General features: G+C 44.2%; 1 protein-coding gene across 5 annotated transcripts in view; it reads right to left on the reverse strand.

Moving 5' to 3' along the window:
• Positions 1 to 23,415, reverse strand: part of LOC137373966 (regulator of microtubule dynamics protein 3-like) — a 338,872-nt gene that overhangs the window by 258,114 nt on the left and 57,343 nt on the right. For all 5 annotated transcript variants that reach the window (XM_068039654.1, XM_068039652.1, XM_068039653.1 and 2 more), the window contains one exon: positions 17,737 to 17,839. In XM_068039654.1, the coding sequence (XP_067895755.1) occupies positions 17,737 to 17,839 (103 nt within the window). The remainder of the gene's footprint in view (positions 1 to 17,736; positions 17,840 to 23,415) is intronic.

Raw genomic sequence — 23,415 nt, forward strand, 5'->3', positions numbered from 1 at the left:
GTCTTCCGACAGGCCAGGACACATAGTTCTGACGTTCCAGCTTGCAAAGCGAAGGGCTGGTACCTTCTTTCCTTTTTTCGTGCTGTTTGGTGCGGTGTTGCAGTCCACTTTTCGGGCAATGACCCTGAGCTCCAAGCACCCATTGAAGCAGGTGGACTGTGGCGGGACAGAACTTTATTGACCGGGGGCTGCCCGGTTTGAGGCAACCGGTCGCTGTCCAGTGAGGTGCGATGACCTCTCCCACCGTCAAAGGCAACCCGTGGCGCCCAATCTCAACGCCAACTGAGCTGGACATAACCCGTAACTGCTGCCTTCTGTGTTGTTTCGGTCGCTGTGAGGCGACTATGGAGTGACCTCTCCATGGCGCATGCCTGGGCGAATGTATGGAGGTTGAGAGTTGCCCAAGCGTCAAAACCCCCCTCTCGGCCTTTCTGGTGGGGTCCAAAGGAGTGCAGAGCATGACGTTTGGCACCGGTATGGCTGTAGGAACTGCCGGAAACATGGCAAAGGTGACACATGACCGCCTGTGGGGTTCCGCTCCGGATTTTCTGTTAGGGTTTACTCCCTTAGCGTTGGTAGCTCCCGAGATACCCACAAGGCAGTGGGGTTGTTAGGGCCCCTGCACAGGGGTAGGAGGATGCCGGTGGGAGGAGTGGTTACGAGGGGGAGGGGTGGAGGGAAGGGGGCTGTCAGGGGGAAGGTGGTGCAGGGGGAAGATGGTGCGAAGGGGGAGCTGGTAAGGGGTTCCGAAGGGGGGAGGGGTGTGCGGGGGTGGTGAGCTGGGAGGGTGGAGCTGGGAAGGGGAAGGGGGGGGGGAAAAGGGGGTGGAAAGGGGGTGCAGGTAATAAACCATTTCATCAGTTCCCACCATCGACGCCGGGAAAACTCATCCTCATCCTCCGGGAGGTGAGCGACAGCCTCGGGCGCCAGTACCAGCAGGAATTCGCCGACATTGCGCCGCAGATGCGCCACGAGCCTCACATCTCCCGCGGGCGCTTTGAAGTTGTGGCCGAGGAGCCGTTCGTGGCTTTTTACGTGTTCGGGGCACCTTTTTCTCAAGGCTTCCCCTCTGTAATAGTCTTATTACTCTAGGGTTCCGCTGCTCCTTCCACTCCACAATGGACTTACCGCACGCAGTGGCCACGGACAATCTGTGTCTGTGTCATACCGATAGACAAATCTCTCCCATTTGTAGTGGGTAAGGCGGCTTAAGAGTGCTCCTTGCAGCTGGTCTATAGTTCCCTGGATTCGTTGTATCTCCACCTTGGTCTTAACAGGTTTTACGTAAAATCATAACTAAGAATCGTCTAATACAACTGCTTTAAAACCCAAGGGCAGTGGGTAGAATTTGGCAGATAGATTACACTTTGTAGTCACTTTCCATTCTTCAAATGATACGCCTCCTTATCAAAGGAGTACAACCCAACTTGTTAGGTCTTGGGAAAGCCGTGTATTGGACTAACAATTGTCCTCACCACTGAGTCAGAAGATTCCACCTCAAGACTTGAACATATAATGTAAGCTGACATTAAGGGAGTGCTGCACAAGAAGAGGTGCTGTCATGAATGAGATGTTAAACTATACACTCTCCTCAGGTACTGTCCCTACCAATCCTTTCAAATCTGCTGTCATAAACTACCTCCTTAGAAAACACACCCATGATCCCTCCTTCCTTGCAAACTACCACCTTAACTCCAACCTACCTAACCGCTTCAAAATCCTTTAATGTGTTGTCACCTTCCAATGCCATACCCGTCCTTCCTACAATTCTAAGTTCAAATCCCTCCACAGAAATAAAATGGCCTTATTCAATGACACAAATGACATCCTATGTGTAGTATAAGGTTTGAAAGGGTTAATATTGAGTGTGCGTAAAGAATACCTCCTACCATGATGATGAAAGAGATCACATGTGGGAGAGACTTGAAGCTAGATGCAATGTGGTTTTGGTGGAGTCACATGGACCAGTCTGAAGATGTAATTCGTTGTTCTAACTACCCCAGACTGAAGTATCTCTATCAGCTTGACTAATTAAGGTTGCAGCAAACCAACACAACATACAATATGGTGATCAGCAAAAATCGAGACAAATGGGGGATCTTACTAGGCTACACCCAGAGAAGAATCTTAAAGAAGTTAAAGAATGCTGACCTGAAAAAAAGAGCAAAAAACTGTAGGACCCAAGAAGAGGCTATAGAAAATCTCCAGAGCTCGACACCAGAGAATCAGGGAATCGGTGATAGAAATCTGGTCTGGCGAGCGCGGGCTTCGAGTCGGAGAACCAAGCAAAGTTCGAAGATAGGGTGAGCAACCCTGAAAAAGGGTAAAAAAGCCATCCAGAGGATTAAAAAAATCCATCCATAATGGTAGTTAGGCAGGCAGCACCAGGAAAGCCTGTAATGAGGGCTAATCCGAGGTCGGCACCAATACACGTGACATCCGGAGCGGAAATAAGCAAGCAATGAGGTTGCAAATATATGACTCGCTATGAGAAGAGAGTTAAAGGAACATAGCAGTAACGCTATAAAACGGAGTTGAAAATAAGGAAGGAAGTAATCTTTAGTCTAGCAGCAAAATTTTGAAAGCTGAAACGACCATAGCGGGAATCAGCACAGGGCTGAAAAAGAGCAGGAAAGTTCCGATACTGGAGAGAAGAACACGAAAGTGAAAATGAAACAAACTGAAGCAATGGAGCTGAAATTTACAATTCCATAGAGGCTTGGATACATGGAAGGACCAAATCAAACTCAAAGTTGGTCACTCTGGCAAAAAGGTTTCTCGAAAACAGAATAGTTTCCAAATTAGGCAGCCAGTCTGAAGCAGAACAAGTTAACACTTTATTATATTCTATTGGGCCTATAGCAGATGAGTACAGAACAACGTATTAATGAGATATGTGACATATTCGATTAAGTTTTAAAAGCTTTTGATTCTTGTTCTAACTTGTGGTGCAATAAAATTTTAGAAAGAGAAAGGTTCAACAGAAGGGCCCAGAAACCGGGTGAAACAGTTGATGCTTTTATCAATGACTATACAAGCTTGGAAACCATGAAGTTGGAAACTGTAATGAAAACGGAGGTTAACTCTCGAACTCTGCAGAAAAGCAGTTATCCATAACCAACTCCTTCTTTCAACAAAAAGATCGCTTCAAGACCACATGGATGCATCCCCGCTCTAAACACAGGCACCTGATAGATTACATCTTGGTGTGCCAGCGTGACCTAAAGGACATCCTGCATACTAGAGTCATGCCCAGTGCTGACTGTCATACAGACTGCTGGCTTGTTTGTTCAAAGCTGAACTTCCACTTCAAGCCTAAGCCCAAGAACAGGCCTAGAGACAACCCATCAAAGAAATTCCAAGTCAGCAACCTGCAAACCTCATCTTGCAGAGATGGATATCAAGCAACCTTACCGACCAGACTGGAACACCCTGATCTCACTGCTGATTCCACTCCAGAAGAACTCTGGGAAAACATCAAAGCTGCAGTACTGGATACTTCCAACGAGGTCATCAGACCCAGCACCAAGAAGAATAGGGACTGGTTTGATGAAAATGACAAGGAAATTCAAGATCTGCTAAAAATAAAAAGGTCAGCTCATCAGGCTCACCTGGCTCAGCCGGGAAGCCAAGAGAAAAAGACAGCCTATCGTCAAGCATGCAGCACCCTTCAATGTAAACTGAGGGACATTCAAAATGATTGGTGGATTGCACTTGCGAAAAAACTCAACTATATGCTGATACTGGCGATATAAGAAGTTTCTATGAAGCACTAAAATCTGTATGGACCAGCAAACCCAAAACCCCTTGAGAAGCGCCGATGGCAAGACCCTACACACCGACAAGGAGTCAGTCCTAGATCGCTAGTCGGAGCACTTTGAAACTCTCTTCAGCTCCAAGTGCACAATACATGATACTGCCATCAATCGCATCCAACAACAGCCTGTCAAAGAAGAACTGGATGAGCGCCCAACTCTGGAGGAAACTGTGACCGTCATCAACCAGATGAAGAACAACAAATCCCCCGGAGCCGATGGAATTCTACCCGAAGCCTTGAAGCATGGTGGTTCTGCCCTGTACACCAAGCTCCATTAGTTTTTCACGGCCTGCTGGAAACAGGGCCGGATTTCATGGGATCTTCGTGATGTCGTTATCATCACCTTGTACAAAAACAAAGGAGAAAAATCAGATTGCTCCAACTACCGTGGGATCACCCTCCTTTCTATTGCTGGGAAGATCCTGGCTAGAATACTTCTGAACAGGCTTGTGCCTATCACTGCAGAAGAAAACCTCCCAGAGAGCCAGTGTGGTTTCAGAGCAAACAGAGGCACCATAGACATGGTATCTGCACTCAGACAATTACAAGAAAAGTATTGTGAGAAAAACAAAGGCCTGTATGTCACTTTCGTAGACTTCACCAAGACATTCGACACTGAGCAGAGATGGACTTTGGAAAATTCTTGAAAAACTTGGATGCCCACCCAGTTCCTGGCCATGGTGATGCAGTTTCATGAAAATCAGTACAGACAAGTCAAGCAAAACAGCGACCTCTCAAGTCCCTTCCGTATCTTCAATGTTGTGAAGCAGGGTGTGTGCTGGCCCCAACCCTATTCACCATCATTTTGAGCATGATGCTGCAGCAGGCAGCTGAAGACCTTAAGGAGGCAGTTTATGTATGCTTCTGGACTGAGGGAGGCCTTTTCAACCTCAGGCGTCTACAGGCTCACACAAAGATACAAGAAAAACTCATCCGTGAACTTCTTTTCGCTGATGACTGTGCTCTCCTGGCCCAGTCAGTCTGACTTGCAATGTATAACAACACATTTTTCCGAGGTGGCACAACACTTCGGACTAAAAATCAGTTTAAAGAAAACTGAAGTCCTGCATCAGCCTGCACCCCAAGAAGAATATAGACCACCAAGCGTGGTCATCGAGGGAACCGAGCTGAATGCCGTCAAACAATTTACCTATTTGGGGAGTGTCATCTCATTTGATGCCACCATAAACAAGGTGGTGGACAATAGGCTCTCAAAAGCAAACAGTACATTTGGGAGGCTCTACAAATGTGTGTGGAGCAACCACAGCCTCAGAGCACAGACCAAACTCGAAGTCTACAAAACCATAGACCTCACCACCCTTCTGTATCCCGCCATCATGTACACCTTCTAGAGTGCTTCCATCAGCGCTGCCTCCGCAGCATCCTCAAGATCTGCTGGCAGGACCGAATCTCAAACACTGAAGTCCTGGAAACAGCCAACATCACCAGCAACGAGGCCATCCTCCTACAAAGCCAACTGTGTTGGGCGGGTCACGTTGCCCGGATGGACGACAGTCACCTGCCCGAGATAACGCTGTAAGGAGAACGGACTAAAAGGAACAGAGGGGCCCCATGAAAACATTTCAAGGGCTTCCTGAGAAAGTCCCTCTCTGTGTGCCACATCAATCATCGCCAGTGGGATGCGCAGGCCATAGATCATGATTGCTGGAGATGCTACATCAGGAGGGCTACAGACACCTTTGAAACTGAGCGAAGAACCAGCATGAAAGAGAAAAGGAGAAGGATAGATTCAATTGCCCCCAGCAGCGTCTACACCTTCACTTGTACCTGCTGTTGGAGAATCTGCCAGTCATGGATAGGCCTGACTAGCCATCAGCGGGCCTGCAACCAATGACTACAACCTTTCTAAAATCAGCGTCCGTGAAGAAATGCCAAGACGTACAAGCTTGTAGAGGAATGTGAATATGGAAACCTTAAAGCAGAATTCATAAGAGACTGCACTGTAGTAGGCATTGCCGATGAGACCCCATCAAATTTATTGCAGTCTAAAGAAGACCTCACCCTGGACAATGCTATTCAGCTGGTGAGAAAGACCTTGGTTCAGGAAACCTCCAGCAACCATATAGTTCCTTAACCAGAGGAACTGTGAAAGAGGCACCAGAAAGAAAGGTACATGGGGGGGTGGGGGGGAGTGAAAGACACCATTAAACCCTGCCAGCGATGTGACAGCAAAAGTTCCCACAGGTGTAAACTGTGGTCTGCAAACAAGGCACAATGCTTCCACTGTAAGAAAATAAGGCATTTTGATAAAATGTGCAAAACCAAAATCTCTATTCCAACAAGTGCAAACCAAAAAAGCATTCAAGAATAGAGTGGTTACTGAAATTAAATAACCTTCTTCAGAAGGGCAACCAATATACTTTGTTGGTGAGATCAAAGATCCTAATCAGGCATTTGGTCTGCAGATATATATGTCAACAGACATAGCACTAATTTTAAACTCGACACTGGAACGAATGTATCAGACAAAGCGCCATGCTTATCAACACATTTTCTGCAATCAACAGAAACCCAGTTACATGGCCCAGGAGGAGTTGAACTCAAAGCAAAGGGGAAGCTACAGGCAACACTCCAGTACAAGGGAAAGCAAGTATGAGAAACATGGTATGTTATAAAGAATCAGTAATTCTCTCTCAAGTAGAAGAGCTTGTATTGACCTTCATCTTGTAAAGAAAGTAGAAGAAGTTAAGCAACAAGAATCTGGGAATCACTTCCAAGAGAAATTCCCAAAATTGTTTACTGATCTAGGCAGACTGAAGACCGAATATAGTATTACACTGCGGAAAGATGCTAAACCGGTATGTCTCAAGCCTAGGAAAATTCCACACCCACTAATGAAGCAAGTCCAGCATCAATTGGAGGGCATGACCATTTCGCCTGTTACTGAACCTATAGTGTGTGTTCGGGAATGGTTCCAGTTCCTAAATCTAATGGTGATCTTTTCATTTGTGTAGACTTAACTCAATTTAGTAAGGCTGTGGCACGAGAAGTCCATCCGATGTCCTCAGTGGACGAAAGCTTGGCAAAGTTATCCAAAAGTTCCGTGTTCACGAAGCTGGACACGAATAGTGGCTTTTGACAAGTTCCATTAGATATGAAGTCAAGGTTATTGACAACCTTCATTACTCCGTTTGGAAGATTTTGTTTTAACCATCAACCGTTTGGTATCACATCAGCACTGGAAATATTCCAGAGAACTATGTCAAATATTCTCCAGGGCCTTGAAGGTATAATATGCCATATGGACGACATCTTAGTTCTTGGAGAGTACACTGAAGAACGCAACTGAAAGGTTAGGACAATTTTGAATTGCCTACAGGATGAAGGTGTAACACTCAATTAGAAGTGTGAGTTTTCAAAAACATCCATTCGTTTCTTTAGGACAAATTGTCAGCAGTAGAGGCATAATGACACACCCGCAAAAGACAAGAGTCGTTAGCAAATTTCCACTTCGTACTTCGATCCATGATCTTCAACGACTTTTTTGGCATGGCCAATCGGTTGGCAAAATTCCTACCGAATATAGCACAAGTTACTGAGTCTTTACCACAACCGTTAAGAAAAGCTCAAGCATGATGCTGGGGCACACATCAACAACAAGCATTTCAAAGGATCAAGGAGATGCTGATTTTGACAGATGACATAGCTCATTATAATCCTTCACTTCCAACAACAATTACAACTGATGCCTCGTCTACAGGGATGAGGCAATCCTTTTCCAAGAACAGCCAGATGGAAGTTGAAGACCTGTTTATTATGCATCACATGCATTGTCCGACACTGAGAGGAGATAGGCCGTGTTAGACAAAGAAGCTCTCGCTGTTACTTGGACTTGAGAAGTTTTCGGACGATACTATAGGCTTAAAGGTGGTCACAGAGACAGACCACAAACCCCTAGTTTCCTTACTCAACGAAAAGGAACTCGCTAAGATGCCTCCGTGGATCCAGAGATTCTCGTTGAGGCTCATGAGATTCTGTATACGTACAGGGCAAGCAACAAACGACAGCAGATGCATTGTTCAGAGTGACGGTTAACCATCCTACTCAACAGGAATTTATGAATGAAATTGCGTCATACTCGCAGGTCACTGCATCACAATGGCCGGCAAGTTCAAATAAGCTGCAACAAATTCGTCAGGCACAGATGCAAGATGAAGACTGCATTCATGTCTGCCAATATTGCAAGCAAGCTTGGCCGCAATAGAGTCCCAAGACGATGAAACTGATTTCAAATTGTCAGGTATGTGTAATTCACAAACAGGACCAGAGAGAACTTCTTATTTCGACTCGAGCTCGAAACGCATTGCCAGTCGTGGCGACATATTTAGCTTTCGACACTTCTGGATGTTGGAGAAGCCCTTCAATTTCCGGATGCTCGCTACAGTGTACCAATAGGAAAGTTGCAGTGGGCCAACCAACAGTTGTCCTGAGAGTTCGCTACCTCAAACAGCAAATATGAAACTAGCACAAATTTGGACTAATTGCCCACTAATTCTGAATTAATTACACTTTGGAATTTTACAACTGTACTTGCAGGCATAAGGGACCTCCTCTCAATTCATGAATACTTAAAAAATCTATTCCTTGTAACTTTTAAGACTTTTTAATAATGATTTATCAGACTTTTTAAAATGATCTATCTGATCAAAATTATTGTACTTACTAAAAAGTTTAAATTTTGTTACATTACATTCAAATTTTTAATTTAGTAAAATTAATTATGCCCACTACAAACTTGATTTTCCAATGCATTTTTTCTATTTTTATGGTGACTGTAAGCCATACCCACAACTGCCTGCCGGTTTCGCCTGTACCAGCCTGCGCTGCTAGGCTTCGCTGCAACGCATGCCAAGAGGGAATCCTCCCTCAAGGCAGCCGAAATTCTCACCACCTGGATCGTGGTAGGTTTGTACTGAGATTTATTCTATGTCAGTGGCGGGTACCCCAACTGCGCTGCTGACCACAAAATCCAGCTCAATGGAAAGAACCTACAGCCCCGGCCAAAAACTCCATTCCACAGCCGCTGATTCCATTCCACTCCCTGCCCATGACGTGAGTTTGAACCAGACTGTTATCAACCTTGACATCCAATTTCACCTTGAGCTGAGCTTCCAGTCCAGTCCCAGCAGTTGTGGTAACTGGATAGCAATGAGAAGTGAGATCTTAGGCTGATTTTGCCACTACTTGGCTAAGGCTGTGGTAACTTCCCCTAGCTGCTGCCAAGGTTGAGGTCGGCACAAATCAGAAACTAAATCAGCCCTTTCTAGTCTTTGTGGCTTTATACTACCATAGTGCTTTTATCTCATTGGGTAGCTTGAGAGTGAAGCTATATACATTGTTGCTGGGCAATGTTTGGCTTCAAATTTATAATGTGCCTGCATGCAGTCACTCCTCAGAAATGCATATAACTTGTCATCACTATTTTCTTAAAAAAGAAACTTTTACGGCAAAAACAAATAAGGAAATGTTAAAAGAACAAAACAAACACTGAACGATTAGCCCCAGGACATTTGGTTTTAAAACAGAGGTAAAACAGGAATGTTACTGGTGGAGAAATATTCATACAGCAGCTTGAAAAAATAATCTAAGTAGCGATAGTGGATTGTAATGAACTGCAGATGGACAAGGAAGAACATGTTCAGTCATTCGCATTGCTACTAAAGGACCAAGCTGTCATCAGGTAGTCAATATTACTTGATAGAACATACAGGCAGGGACTGGAACTACTTCATAATGAGAAAGTTGGGGATTTGCTCTGGAATTCAGTACTGGATGATACTACTTGGTCAGAGAATCATCGAATGTTTACAGCACAGGAGGCGGCTATTTGGTCTGTTGAGTCCATGCCGGCTCACTGCACCAACCATCAAGTTAGTCCACTCCCCCATCCTTTCCCCGTAGCCATGCAATTCTTCTTCCTCAGGTACTTATCCAATTCTCTTCCAGGGGTTGGCAACGTGTCCTTACACGGACACCAGTGTGATGTGCCCCCCCCCCCCCACGCAAAAAGCTTTGACACCCCTGCTCCAAGCCTTTAATCTTGTGTTTTAAAATAACTTAGCAGCTAGATTATTTTAAAACACAAGTGTGGAGGCTTGTGTTAAGTAAATTCATTTTAAAATGGCAGAAGTCACTTAGGGAATGTCTTGATTTCCATGCTCTGGCACACATTACTTTCACTTGGGATACAAGCTCAGTGAAATGTTGAAAGTTGCTGGACTTTTATTTCTATATAAATGTCACAATTCTGCTGTTATCCATTTGGAATCACATTGTTCTATAACTTGTATTGAGGGCAGAACAGACAAGAAAATCCAAGGAATCTCGAGATGTCAGCATTGTAAGTTCCTCATGAATACAAGAGTACGGTATATTGGGGCTGAGTGATATTCGCAAAAACATGATGCTGATGACCCGTATACGTTAGTAAATAGCTTTAATAAACCTTAATCTACAATGAACTGTCTATGATTCCTTCACAAAATCCATGCTACATCTGCAATTTTTAAAACTGTCAGGGCAGATATAGTAAAAATTTATTATGTTACCATGACCATGTTAGAAACAGTCATTAACTGATTTTTTTTGGTTACTAATTGGATCAAAGGACAAGTTTTACAAGTATGTCAAAGATCAGTAACTGCATTATGCATCATTTACTATCCAGTTTGAAGGCAGATAACCTCAGTGGTCAATGTCATTTGAAAGTTGTCTGCATCATATAATTACTTTATGTTATAAGTGCAGCTTTGCTAACAGGTAACAGATTTGGCTGGGACATAATTGGTTAGTCGTGAATACCATCTTACAGATAGTAAATAAACATTTTGTAATTGAACTATACAATTGAATAATTGAATAAGACAACCATTCAACTTTTTTGAGAAAAGCTTTTTGTTCATAATTATCTTGTCAGAACTGAATCGAGAGTGATAGACTGAAATATAGATGCAAGTGAATTTAAGAGAATTGCTTTTTTGGAGGAATTGAAGGGCTTTCTTTATTTGTAATTGTGCTTATCTATTTTTGTTACTAGCTTTGGTGAGAAAATGACATTTTGTTCATGAGATTCTGTTGTTTCTGTATTTTAGAATCCAGGACCTAGTTTAACAGCCTGTCAAGATAATTAAACTAGTCTTGGCTACCTACCTTTAATCTCTCGGTTCCTTCCTGTCCCACTCTGCTTTTCTGTTCAACATGACTCTTCCCAAGTACTATATGCTCCATCCCATAAAATTCTTTATTTTCATGGTTTATTGGATAAATTTACACTCCTGACACAGTATGAACTCACATGGGTCATCCGATAAAGTCCATCTATCATCCCGTGACATGGTGTAGCTATCTCTATTCTGCGAACAAAAGTAATTTGCATCGACAGTGCATAATATTTTGCTTGCTAGCTAACTAATGCAGTTGTGCTGCTCTCCATTGATGTTTGTCTGCTTAGTTGCTTTATTTATGGGGAGAAATGTGTTTTAAATCAGACTGTGTTTTGATGGCATTAAGTTGGCTATACAATTTATATACAGATTAATTGACCCATGGTCCGCAGCTGTGTCAATAATTTTGTCAAATGTCCGTGGTGCAATGCCAGTGCCTATCCCTGTTCTCTTCTGAATGCCACGATTGAATATGTCTCCACTGTCCTTTCAGATTGTAACCAACCACTGCAAACAAAGATTTTCCTTATGTCGACTTTGGTTCTCTCGCCAATCACCTTAAATCAGTGTCCTCTGGTTCTGGATCCTTCCATCAATGGGACAAGTTTCTCTCTATTTACACCATCTCGACCCCTCGTGGTTTTGAATACGTCCATCAATTCTCCTCTCAACCTTTCTGCTCGAAGGAGAACAAACCCAGCTTCTCCAATCTAGTCACATAACAGAAGTCTGTCATCCCCGAAACTATTCTAGCAAATCTTTTCTGCACCCTCTCTAATGCCTTCACATCCTTTCTAAAATGCACTGCCCAAAATTGGATACAATACTCCAGTTGAGGCCAAACCAGTGTTTTATAAAGGTTCATCATAACTTCCTGTGTTTTGTACTCCATGCCTCTATTTATAAAGCACAGGATCCCATATGCTTTTTTTTTTAAACCGCATTCTTAATCTGCCCTGCTACCTTCAACAATTTGTTCACATATACCCCAAAGGTGTCTGTTTCTGCACCTGCGTTAGAATTGCACCCTTTAGTTTATGGTGCCTCTCCTCTTTTCCTACCAAAATGTATCACACTGCACTTTTCTGCGTTAAATTTCATCTACCACATGCCATGCCAACCCATTCCACCAGCCTGTCTGTCCTCTTGAAGTCTATCACCAGCCTTGTCGCCATTTACGACACTTCCAAGTTTTGTATTATCTGTAAATTGTAAAATCTTGCCCTGTGCACCCAAGTACAAGTACCAAACCCGGGGAACTGTTCACCAATACTCTCTGTCTCCTGTTACTCAGGTCGTTGGGAAAAAGCTAGAGTCCATTATTAACAAAGAAATAGCAGGACATTTAGAAAAGCTTAACGCAATCAAACAGAGTCAACATGGTTTTATGAAAGGGAAATCATGTTTGAAAAATTTGCTAGAGTTCTTTGAGGATATAACAAGCAGAGTTGATAAAGGGGAACCGGCAGATGTAGTGTATTTAGATTTCCAGAAGGCTTTTGATAAGGTGCCACATAAAATATTATTGCACAAGATAGGAGCTCACAGTATTGGGGGGTAATGGATTGAGGATTCGTTAACTCACCAAAGACAGATTCGGGATTAATGGGTCTTTTTCAGGTTGGAAAGACGTTACTAGTGGAGTGCCACAAGGATCAGTCCTAGGGCCTCAATTATTTACTATCTATATTAATGACTTGGAGGAGGGGGCAGAGTGTAATACTCCAAATTTGCTGACGATACAAAACTAGGTGGGAGGGCATGTTGTCATGAGGACATAAGGAATCTGCAAGGGGATATAGATAGGTTGAGTAAGTGGGCAAAAACTTGGCAGATGGAGTTTAATGTAGGAAAGTGTGAGGTCATGCACTTTGGTAGGAAGAATCAAAAGGCAGACTATTATTTAAATGGAGAGAGACTCCACTAAAGTGCAGCACAGAGGGATCTGGGTGTTCTCGTGCATGAAACACAAAATGTTAGCATGCAGGTGCAGCAAGTAATTAGGATGACAAATGGAATTTTGGCCTTTATTGCTAGGGGGTTGGAGTATAAAAATAGAGAAGTCTTGTTACAACTGTACAGGGTGTCGGTGAGGCCACACCTGGAGTACTGTGTACAGGTTTGGTCCCCGTATTTAAGAAAGGATATACTGGCATTGGAGGTAGTTCAAAAGAGATTCACTAGGCTGATTCCTGGGATGAAGGAGTCGACTTATCAAGAATGGCTAAACAGGCTAGGCCTTTATTCATTAGAGTTTAGAAGAATGAGGGGTGATCTTATTGAAATGTACAAGATTCTGAAGGGGTTTGACAGGATAGATGTTGAGAAGATGTTTCCACTAGTGGGGGAGTCTTGAACTAGGGGACATAGTTACAGAATGAGGGGACACTGATTTAAAACGGAGATGCGAAGGAATTTCTTCTCTCAGAGGGTAGCAAATGTCTGGAATTCTCTACCCCAGAGAGTCGTGGAGGATAGATCACTGAATGGATTTAAAGAGGAGGTAGATAGATTTTTGAAATAACGGGGAGCTGAGGTACTATGAGGAGCTGGCACAAGAGAGCAGTTGAAGTCTGAGGCAGTTCAGCCATGATCTTATTGAATGGCAGGGCAGGCTTGAGGGGCCGAATGGCCTACTCCTGCTCCTATTTCTTATGTTCTTATGTTCAATGTCGTATTCATACTACCACTGCTCTTTTTATTCCGTGGGCTTCATCTTTGCTGACAAACCTATTCTATGGCAATTTAACAAATGCTTTTTGGAAGCCCATACACATCACATGTCCATCATCCTGTCCATCATTCGTAGATGAAAGGATGCCAACAAATCACATCAACCACATTATCCTCATTAACCCTCTCTGTTACCTCATTGAGAAACTCAATCAAGTTAAACACAAAAGGAAGATCTTAAGAAGATCTGAAGATCTCCAACACGACTAAAGTATACCTGATCATTATCACGTTGCTGTTTGTGGGAACTTGTGCCAAAATGGGCTTCTGCGTTTCCTATATTACAACAATGGATACATCTCAACAGTACTTCATTGGCTATAAAACACTTTGGGACAGCTGGAGGTCATGAAAGGCACTATATAAATGCAAGTTCTTTCCTTCTGAAGGGTCATCAAACCACCAGTGCTTCTTTTGGTGGACAGATCATTTTGATGTCATTACATCTTAAGCTATTTTGAGAAAACAGAATTTCACTTCAAGACCTAAACTTAAATATCAATATTTTTTTCCAGTTGCTGTCAATCTGGTTATCAATACTCAAAAGTGATTAACTGAATTTTAAAACATTTACTTGCTATGCCCTTCCCCCATTTCACAAAGCTGCAATAATGTAATAACGTACCTTCACAGAACCATGAAATATATTGGGAAAGGGAACTTTGAAGCATTTCCAGTGATGCAGCATAGCAGGCCATTTATCCCAATGTGTCCATGGCTTTTTGAAACAACAAACCAATAAGTACCACTAATTTGCTTTTCCCCAAAGCCCTGTAAATTGTCCCCCTTCAAGTATTTATCCAATTTTGTTTCTGAAAATTATTGAATTTGCTTCCACCCCCTTTCAGGTCATGTATTTCAGATCGTAACCATAGAACCATAGAAAGATTAGGGCACAGAAGGAGGCCATTCAGCCCATTCTGTCTGCGCTGACTGAAAAAGCTAGCCATGTTGCCTCTTGTTTTTTGCCAATTTCTTTAAATCTATGTTCTCTGGTTACTGACCCTTCTGCTACAAGAAACAAGTAGGAGGGGGAGGTGGGGGGGGGGGGGGGGTGGGGGAGAAGTGGGAGAGGTAGGATGGGTGGGAGGGGGAGGTGGGAGAGGTGGGGGGAATTGGGAGGGGGGAGGGAGGGAGGGGAGGGGAGGTGGGAGGTTGGGTGGGTGGGTGGATGGGATGCTCCTTTCGTTCTTTGTCTACTTTTTTCTAACCTCTGCTGGGAAATGGGCCTGATACGGTTGAGGGCCCTGTCAACCACAGTGAGGGGAATCCTCAGTTGAGGAAAAAGGAGGACATATCAGAAATGCTGTTGTGGAAGGTTGCATCATCACAGCAGATGTGTCGGAGACGGAGAAACTGGGAGAATGAAATGGAGTCCTTACAGGATTCAGGGTGTGAAGGTAGTCGAGGTAGCTGTGGGAGTTGGTGGGCTTATAATGAATATTAGTAGACAGCCCATTTCCCGCACATCTATCCTCACCCCTTCCCCTCCCTCTCATAACCGCAACAGGGTTCCCCTTGTCCTCACTTTTCACCCCACCAGCCTCCATATCCAAAGGATCATCCTCCGCCATTTCTGCCACCTCCAGTGTGATGCCACTACTAAACACATCTTCCCCTCCCTTTCCGTCAGCATTCCGAAGGGATCATTCCCTCCGCGACACCCTTGTCCACTCCTCCATTACCCCCACCACCTCATCCCCTTCCCACAGCACCTCTCCCTGCAATCGCAGGAGGTGTAATACCTGCCCATTTACCTCCTCTCTCCTCACTATCCCAGGCCCCAAACACTCCTTTCAGGTGAAGCAGAGATTTACTTGTACTTCTTTCAATGTAGTATACTGTATTCGCTGCTCACAATGCGGTCTCCTCTACATTAGGGGGACGAAACACAGACTGGGTGACTGCTTTGCGGAACACCTCCGTTCAGTCGTAAGCATGACCCCGAGCTTCCGGTTGCTGGCCATTTCAACACCCATCCCTGCTTTTATACTCACATCTCTGTCCTGGGATTGCTGCAGTGTTCCAGTGAACATCAACGCAAGCTCGAGGAACAGCATCTCATTGACCGATTAGGCACGCTACAGCCTGCCGGACTGAATATTGAGTTCAATCATTTCAGAGCATGACGAGCCCCCGCTTTTTAAGTTTAGTTATTTTTTTCTTTGGTTATTTTATTTTAGGTTTTTGAGGGTGTTTAGTTTGTTTCTACTGTGCCTACCCACTGTTTCTGTTTTTAAATTTTTTTTAATGTGTGTGCTTGAAGTGCTTTGTGCTTTACAGTCTATTCACACCCTCTCTGTACTAACACTTTGTCTTTCAGTACATCGTTAACATACCGTTTGCCTTTATTCCATGACCTCCTGGTTGGTTATTCTCTGTGACCCTGTCCTATCAACACCTTCTCTTTTGTTATCTCTTGCCCCACCCCCTGCTTTACTTGCTTAAAATCTTTTTCATTTCTAATATTTGTCAGATCTGAAGAAGGGTCACTGACCTGAAACATTAACTCTGCTTCTCTCTCCACAGATGCTGCCAGACCTGCTGAGTATTTCCAGCATTTCTTGTTTTTATTATCACTGATTTAAGGTGATTGGTAAAAGAATCAACGATGACCTGAGGGAAAACTATTTTACACAGCGAGTGGTTAGGATCTGGAATGCACTACCTGAGTGTGGTGGGGGCAGATTCAATTGTGGCTTTCAAAAGAGAAATGGATAAGCACATGAAGAGAAAAAAATTGCAGTGGTACAAGAAAGGGCAAGGGAATGAATGGAATTAGCTGAGTTGATCTTGCAGAGAGCCGGCATGGACACGATGGGCCGATTGACTTCCTTCTGTGCTATAACCATTCTATTATGCCTCGTCATTTAATCACTCCTGCCCTCCATCCGAACACAAACTTTCCCTTTGCTTCTATCCTCCACTCTCCCTTTCCCTATCTCTATGTTTTAAAACCTGTTACAACTTAACTTTTGCTAGTTCTGATGAAAGCTCATTGATCTGAAACAGTAACTCTGTTTCTGTCTCCTCAGATACCGTCAGACCTGCGGAGCATTTCCAGTATTTTCTGTTGTTATTTTAGATTTCCAGTAACCGCAGTGTTTTGCTTTTGTAAAAAATTTGGGAGTTCTGCTTGCATTAAAAGGTGGCTTTGCAGCTAGATATCTATATGCTTATAACACAAAAACAAAGTGGTCACATTGAACTCATAAGGCTATATGTGTAGCACTGAATATAGTCGGCGTACCTCATTGTTATGATATACGAGTAGTGGAAATAATTACATTGTAGATTCATGAAGATGTTACCTGGGATGAGGAGTTAATCGTTATGAGACTTAAGAAGTTAGGGCTTTTTTCACTAGTCCTTATTTGGTTAATGAGTATCCCATGCCAGTGGCTCTGAGCTGTAAGCTTTGGCATATGTGTTAGCAGGCTAACTTACCACCTGTTGCAACCTGTTTACCTCAATTCAACACAGGGCTTTGCGGTCTGTATGGACCAGCTGCATATAGTCCTAACAAAATTAACCACCAGAGAGCTTTTGCTTCAATAATGTTGAAAAGGCTACTAAATTAGACAGATTCTACATCCCATTATGCCATTTATGTGTTACTAACAAGCCTAAGCATGTGCAAGATAATGGCTACAGATATGTCAGAAGGCAGTAATTCGTTAAGTGACATAATGTTTTGAACCAAGATTAGCACGACAGAATTAATGCTTACTACAGCTAATTGGTTAAAAGAACAGAAAAACAATATCATGCTCATAAGATACACGTTATCTTCACCTCACCCTTACTCATCCCTACCAATGTTGTCTGCTGCTGCTATCTTGAAGATGTTGACTTCCCACAGTCCCAGATTGTCCACTGGTAACTCCCCTAACCCAGTAAAATGGTTCACCTACTCACTATCTTACCTGGCTAATTTATTGGGAGAAGCTACATTGAACCCCCTGCTAATGCACAAGTTACAGCATCAAAGAACTAACTTACCCTTGTCCAATAAGGCCTTCTTCTCCATTTCATCTTTCGATATCTCCAACACGTCACAGTATGCGCGGGCCAGTCGCCAGCAGAAGTCAGGCTTCGAATGATACTGCAAAGAAGCAAAGGATACACATAAACCTATGTGATGTATGTCATTGACTGATATTTTGAAATCTCCTCCCTAATCAAGTTTTAGCAAGTAACTGTTAAGGAATGACACCAACATTTCTGTCCCATAACAGTAAGATTACTGGCCAATCACTTGAACACTGTTCCACAGGCTTGTCAGATATGAACAGACCTGGGCTTGAACGGTAAGCAACTTCCTAATGTTGACAGGGTCTACCCAGCACCAAGGAAAAGGAGGCGCTAGGTTGAAAGAAGTCAGTAGACCAAACTGGAGCACCTCACGGGCTGAAACAGAAAATGTACCCTCAAAATATAAAGGTATCCTTGATAATTATGTATTATGAAAGTTGAGTGTCAGAATCAGAGGAAGCAAGTTTTCTTTTATAGCATAAAATAGTTAGTTTATTTGAATGATACTGTTACAACCAAGATGGGAGTAATGCACTTAACTCAGTCCCACTACTCCACAGGTCACAGCATATCAAATCAAGTCTCCCACCGACCGAAGAAAAGACAAATTAAACACTATATTTTCCCCCCAGAATAAAGCACACCAAACCAGGTTTCTTTAAACAACGAAATTAACTATTTATTAATAAACAAAATGGGAAACAATAATGAGAAGTCTCTATATATGAAAAAACCCTTATTCCCTTAACCCTCATGCACACACATACATTCCAAAAAAAAAAACTGGTTAATGGGGAAAAGGATTTTTGGTTTACAGCTGTTTCTTAGGAATAGAAGGAATAATAAAAATAATTGAGGTTCATGTTCTGGTAGGATGTTTTCAGTGCGGTGAGGTGTCCCAGAGTCAAATAGTCAGATGCCACTCGAAGTCTCTCCAGGCGAGGTTGATCAACAGTCTGAGATGGGCAACCGCAATAGGCGTCACATTGGTCTTCCATCAGGAGTGTAGCAACAGGTCTGCTTGGATTTTGAAGCAGCAGTCTAGCAGAAGAAATTTTCAGATTTCTGATCACATGTCCAGACACAGTGCCTCTTGTCCTTCAAAAAAATTGCTCAAAGGTCAAATCCCTGTGGGTTCCTTGAAACTGCTGGCCTTCCTATCCTTTCACAGGTTCAACTTCCTTTCATAGCACCCATAAAGTTTAATTCCTGTTATGAACTTCCTTTCAAAACATTGCAGGAATTCCAACTATTTACAGGTGTCTTCCACTGAGCAAAAAAAAATAAATCTTTTTCTCAGTTTTTTAAAACACATAGAATTGTAGGTTTTCTTTTTTTAAAACAAAACTTGTAACAATACTCTTAGCTTATTTCCTTGCTCAATGCATTATAATACCATATGGTTTATAGAACAAATTACATTGGTTTAAAACTACCTAATTTCATTAGATGCAGGGAAACAGATTGCTGGCACTAAATTATAAGTTCAGTCATTCTCAGTGCAGTGAGAATGTGAACATGAAGAATCCAGGAACTGAATTACTGCCTCTTTTTTTTTTATTCATTCATGGGATGTGGGCGACGCTGGCCAGGCCAGCATTTATTACCCATCCCTAATTGCCCTTGAGAAGGTGGTGGTGAGCTGCCTTCTTGAACCGCTGCAGTCCATGTGAGGTAGGTATACCCACAGTGCTGTTAGGAAGGGAGTTCCAGGATTTTGACGCAGCGACAGTGAAGGAATGGCGATATAGTTCCAAGTCAGGATGGTGTGTGACTTGGAGGGGAACATGCAGGTGGTGGTGTTCCTATGTATTTGCTGCCCTTGTCGTTCTAGTTGGTAGAGGTCGCGATTTGGAAGGTGCTGTCTAAGGAGCCTTGGTGCATTGCTGCACTGCATCTTGTAGATGGTACACACTGCTGCCACTGTGCGTCGGTGGTGGAGGGAGTCAATGTTTGTAGATGGGGTGCCAATCAAGAGGGCTGCTTTGTCCTGGATGGTGTCGAGCTTCTTGAGTGTTGTTGGAGCTGCACACATCCAGGCAAGTGGAGAGTATTCCATCACACTCCTGACTTGTGCCTTGTAGATGGTGGACAGGCCTTGGGGAGTCAGGATGTGAGTTACTTGCCTCAGGACTCCTAGCCTCTGACGTGCTCTTGTAGCCATGGTATTTATATGGCTACTCCAGTTCAGTTTCTGGTCAATGGTAGCCCCTAGGATGTTGATGGTGGGTGATTCAGCGATGGTAATGCTGCTGAATGTCAAGGGGAGATGGTTAGATTCGCTCTTGTTGGAGATGGTCATTGCCTGGCACTTGTGTGGCGCGAATGTTACTTGCCACTTCTCAGCCCAAGTCTGGATATTGTCCAGGTCTTGCTGCATTTCTACACGGACTGCTTCAGTATCTGAGGAGTCACGAATGGTGCTGAACATTGTGCAATCATCAGCGAACATCCCCACGTCTGACCTTATGATTGAGGGAAGGTCATTGATGAAGCAGCTGAAGATGGTTGGGCCCAGGACACCACCCTGAGGAACTCCAGCAGAGATGTCCTGGAGCTCAGATGATTGACCTCCAACAACCACAACCATCTTCTTTTGCGCTAGGTATGACTCCAGCCAGCAGAGGGTTTTCCCCCTGATTCCCATTGACCTCAGTTTTGCTAGGGCTCCTTGATGCCATACTCGGTCAAATGCTGCCTTGATGACAAGGGCAGTCACTCTCACCTCACCTCGAGTTCAGCTCTTTTGTCCATGTTTGAACCAAGGCTGTAATGAGGTCAGGAGCTGAGTCGCCCTGGCAGAACCCAAACTGAGCGTCACCAAGCAGCTTATTGCCAGGCAAGTGCGCTTGATGGCACTGTTGATGACACCTTCCATCACTTTACTGATGATTGAGAGTAGGCTGATGGGACGGTAATAAGCCGGGTTGGACTTGTCCTGCTTTTTGTGTACAGGACATACCTGGGCAATTTTCCACATTGCTGGGTAGATGCCAGTGTTGTAACTGTACTGGAACAGCTTGGCTAGGGGCGTGGCAAGTTCTGGAGCACAGGTCTTCAGTACTATTGCCGCAATATTGTCAGGGCCCATAGCTTTTGCAGTATCCAGTGCCTTCAGTCATTTCTTGATATCACGCGGAGTGAATCGAATTGGCTGAAGTCTGGCATCTGTGATGCTGGGGACTTCAGGAGGAGGCCGAGATGGATCATCAACTCGGCACTTCTGGTTGAAGATTGTTGCAAATGCTTCAGCCTTATCTTTCGCACTGATGTGCTGGGCTCCCCCATCATTGAGGATGGGGATATTTGTGGAGCCACCTCCTCCAGTTAGTTGTTTAATTGTCCACCACCATTCACGGCTGGATGTGGCAGGACTGCAGAGCTTAGATCTGATCCGTTGGTTATGGGATCGCTTAGCTTTGTCTATCGCATGCAGCTTACACAGTTTGGAATGCAGATAGTCCTGTATTGTAGCTTCACCAGGTTGACACCTCATTTTGAGGTATGCCTGGTGCTGCTCCTGGCATGCCCTCCTGCACTCTTCATTGAACCAGGGTTGGTCTCCTGGCCTGATGGTAATGGCAGAGTGGGGGATATACCAGGCCATGAGGTTACAGATTGTGGTTGAGTACAATTCTGCTGCTGCTGATGGCCCACAGCGCCTCATGGATGCCCAGTTTTGCATTGCTAGATCTGTTCGAAATCTATCCCATTTAGCACGGTGATAGTGCCACACAACACGACGGACGGTATCCTCAATGTGAAGACGGGACTTTGTCTCCACAAGGACTGTGCGGTGGTCACGCCTACCAATACAGTCATGGACAGAAGCATCTGCAGCAGGCAGATTGGTGAGGACAAGGTCAAGTATGTTTTTCCCTCGTGTTGGTTCCCCCACCACCTGCCGCAGACCCAGTCTAGCAGCTATGTCCTTTAGGACTCGGCCAGCTCGGTCAGTAGTGGTGCTACGGAGCCACTCCTGGTGATGCACATTGATGTCCCCCACCCAGGTGGCCCTTGCCACTCTCAGTGCTTCCTCCAAGTGGTGTTCAACATAGAGGAGTACTAAGTCATCAGCTGAGGGAGGGCGGTAGGTGGTAATCAGTAGGAGGTTACCTTGCCCATGTTTGACCTGATGCCATGAGACTTCATGGGGTCCGGAGTCAATGTTGAGGACTCCAAGGGCAACTACTGTATACCACTGTGCCACCACCTCTGGTGAGTCTGTCCTGCTGGTAGGACAGGGCATACCAGGGGATGGTGATGGCAGTGTCTGGGACATTGTCTGTAAGGTATGATTCCGTGAGTATGACTATGTCAGGCTGTTGCTTGACTAGTCTGTGGGACAACTTTGGCACAAGCCCCCAGATGTTAGTAAGGAGGACTTTGCAGGGTCGACAGGGCTGGGTTTGCTGTTGTCGTTTCCGATGCCTCAGTCGATGCCGGGTGGTCCGTCCGGTTTCATTCCTTTTTACAGACTTCGTAGCGGTTACGCACAACTGAGTGGCTTGCTAGGCCATTTCAGAGGGCATGTAAGAGTTAACCACATTGCTGTGGGTCTGGAGTCATATGTAGGCCAGACCAGGTAAGGACAGCAGAGTTCCTTCCCTAAAGGACATTAGTGAACCAGATGGGTTTTTAGGGCGGCACAGTGGCGCAGTGGTTAGCACCGCAGCCTCACAGCTCCAGCGACCCGGGTTCAATTCTGGGTACTGCCTGTGTGGAGTTTGCAAGTTCTCCCTGTGTCTGCGTGGGTTTCCTCCGGGTGCTCCGGTTTCCTCCCACATGCCAAAGACTTGCAGGTTGATAGGTTAATTGGCCATTATAAATTGCCCCTAGTATAGGTAGGTGGTAGGGAAATATAGGGACAGGTAGGGATGTGGTAGGAATGTGGGATTAGTGTAGGATTAGTATAAATGGGTGGTTGATGGTCGGCACAGGATCGGTGGGCCGAAGGGCCTGTTTCAGTGCTGAATCTCTAAAACAAATACACCAATTGACAATGGTTTCATGGCCATCATTAGACTAGTTTTTTTTAAATTCCAGATTTATTAATTAAATTCAAATTCCACCTTCTGCTGTGGTGGGATTCGAACCCATGTCCCCAGAGAAATACCCTGGGTCTCTGGGTTACTAGTCCAGTGATAATACCACCACGCTACCGCCTACCCATACTCTTGTCAAACTCTGTCTTCAATCAGTTATTCGTTCGAAGCAGTGTAGCGTTTATATTATCAAAAGCAAAATATTGTGAATGTTGTAAATCTGAAACAAAAACAGCAGGTCAGGCAGCATTTGTGGAGAGAGAAAATTCATGTTTCAGGTTGATGACCTTTCAGCAGAACTGGAAGGTGCTGAAGATCAATGGTTTTTAAGCAAGTACAGAGCCAGGAAAAAGGTAGGGTGTGGGCAGTAAAGAACAAAAGGGAAAGTCTATGGCAGGGTGGAAGGCAGGAGTGACGAAATGACCAAATGGATAATGGCGCAAGGCAAAAGAGATAGTAATGGGACAAGTAAAAAAATAAAAGATGGGTTCAGAGCAATGTTCCCTTTAAGCTGTGCGGCAACCCAAAAGTTCCCACACAGGCTGTGCACAAGTCGACTTCTTTAAATTATTGGGCATGTGCGGCTGGGCTCTTAAACAAA

The sequence above is a fragment of the Heterodontus francisci genome, chromosome 9, assembly GCF_036365525.1.
Source record: "Heterodontus francisci isolate sHetFra1 chromosome 9, sHetFra1.hap1, whole genome shotgun sequence".
Classification (NCBI taxonomy): Eukaryota; Metazoa; Chordata; class Chondrichthyes; order Heterodontiformes; family Heterodontidae; genus Heterodontus; species Heterodontus francisci.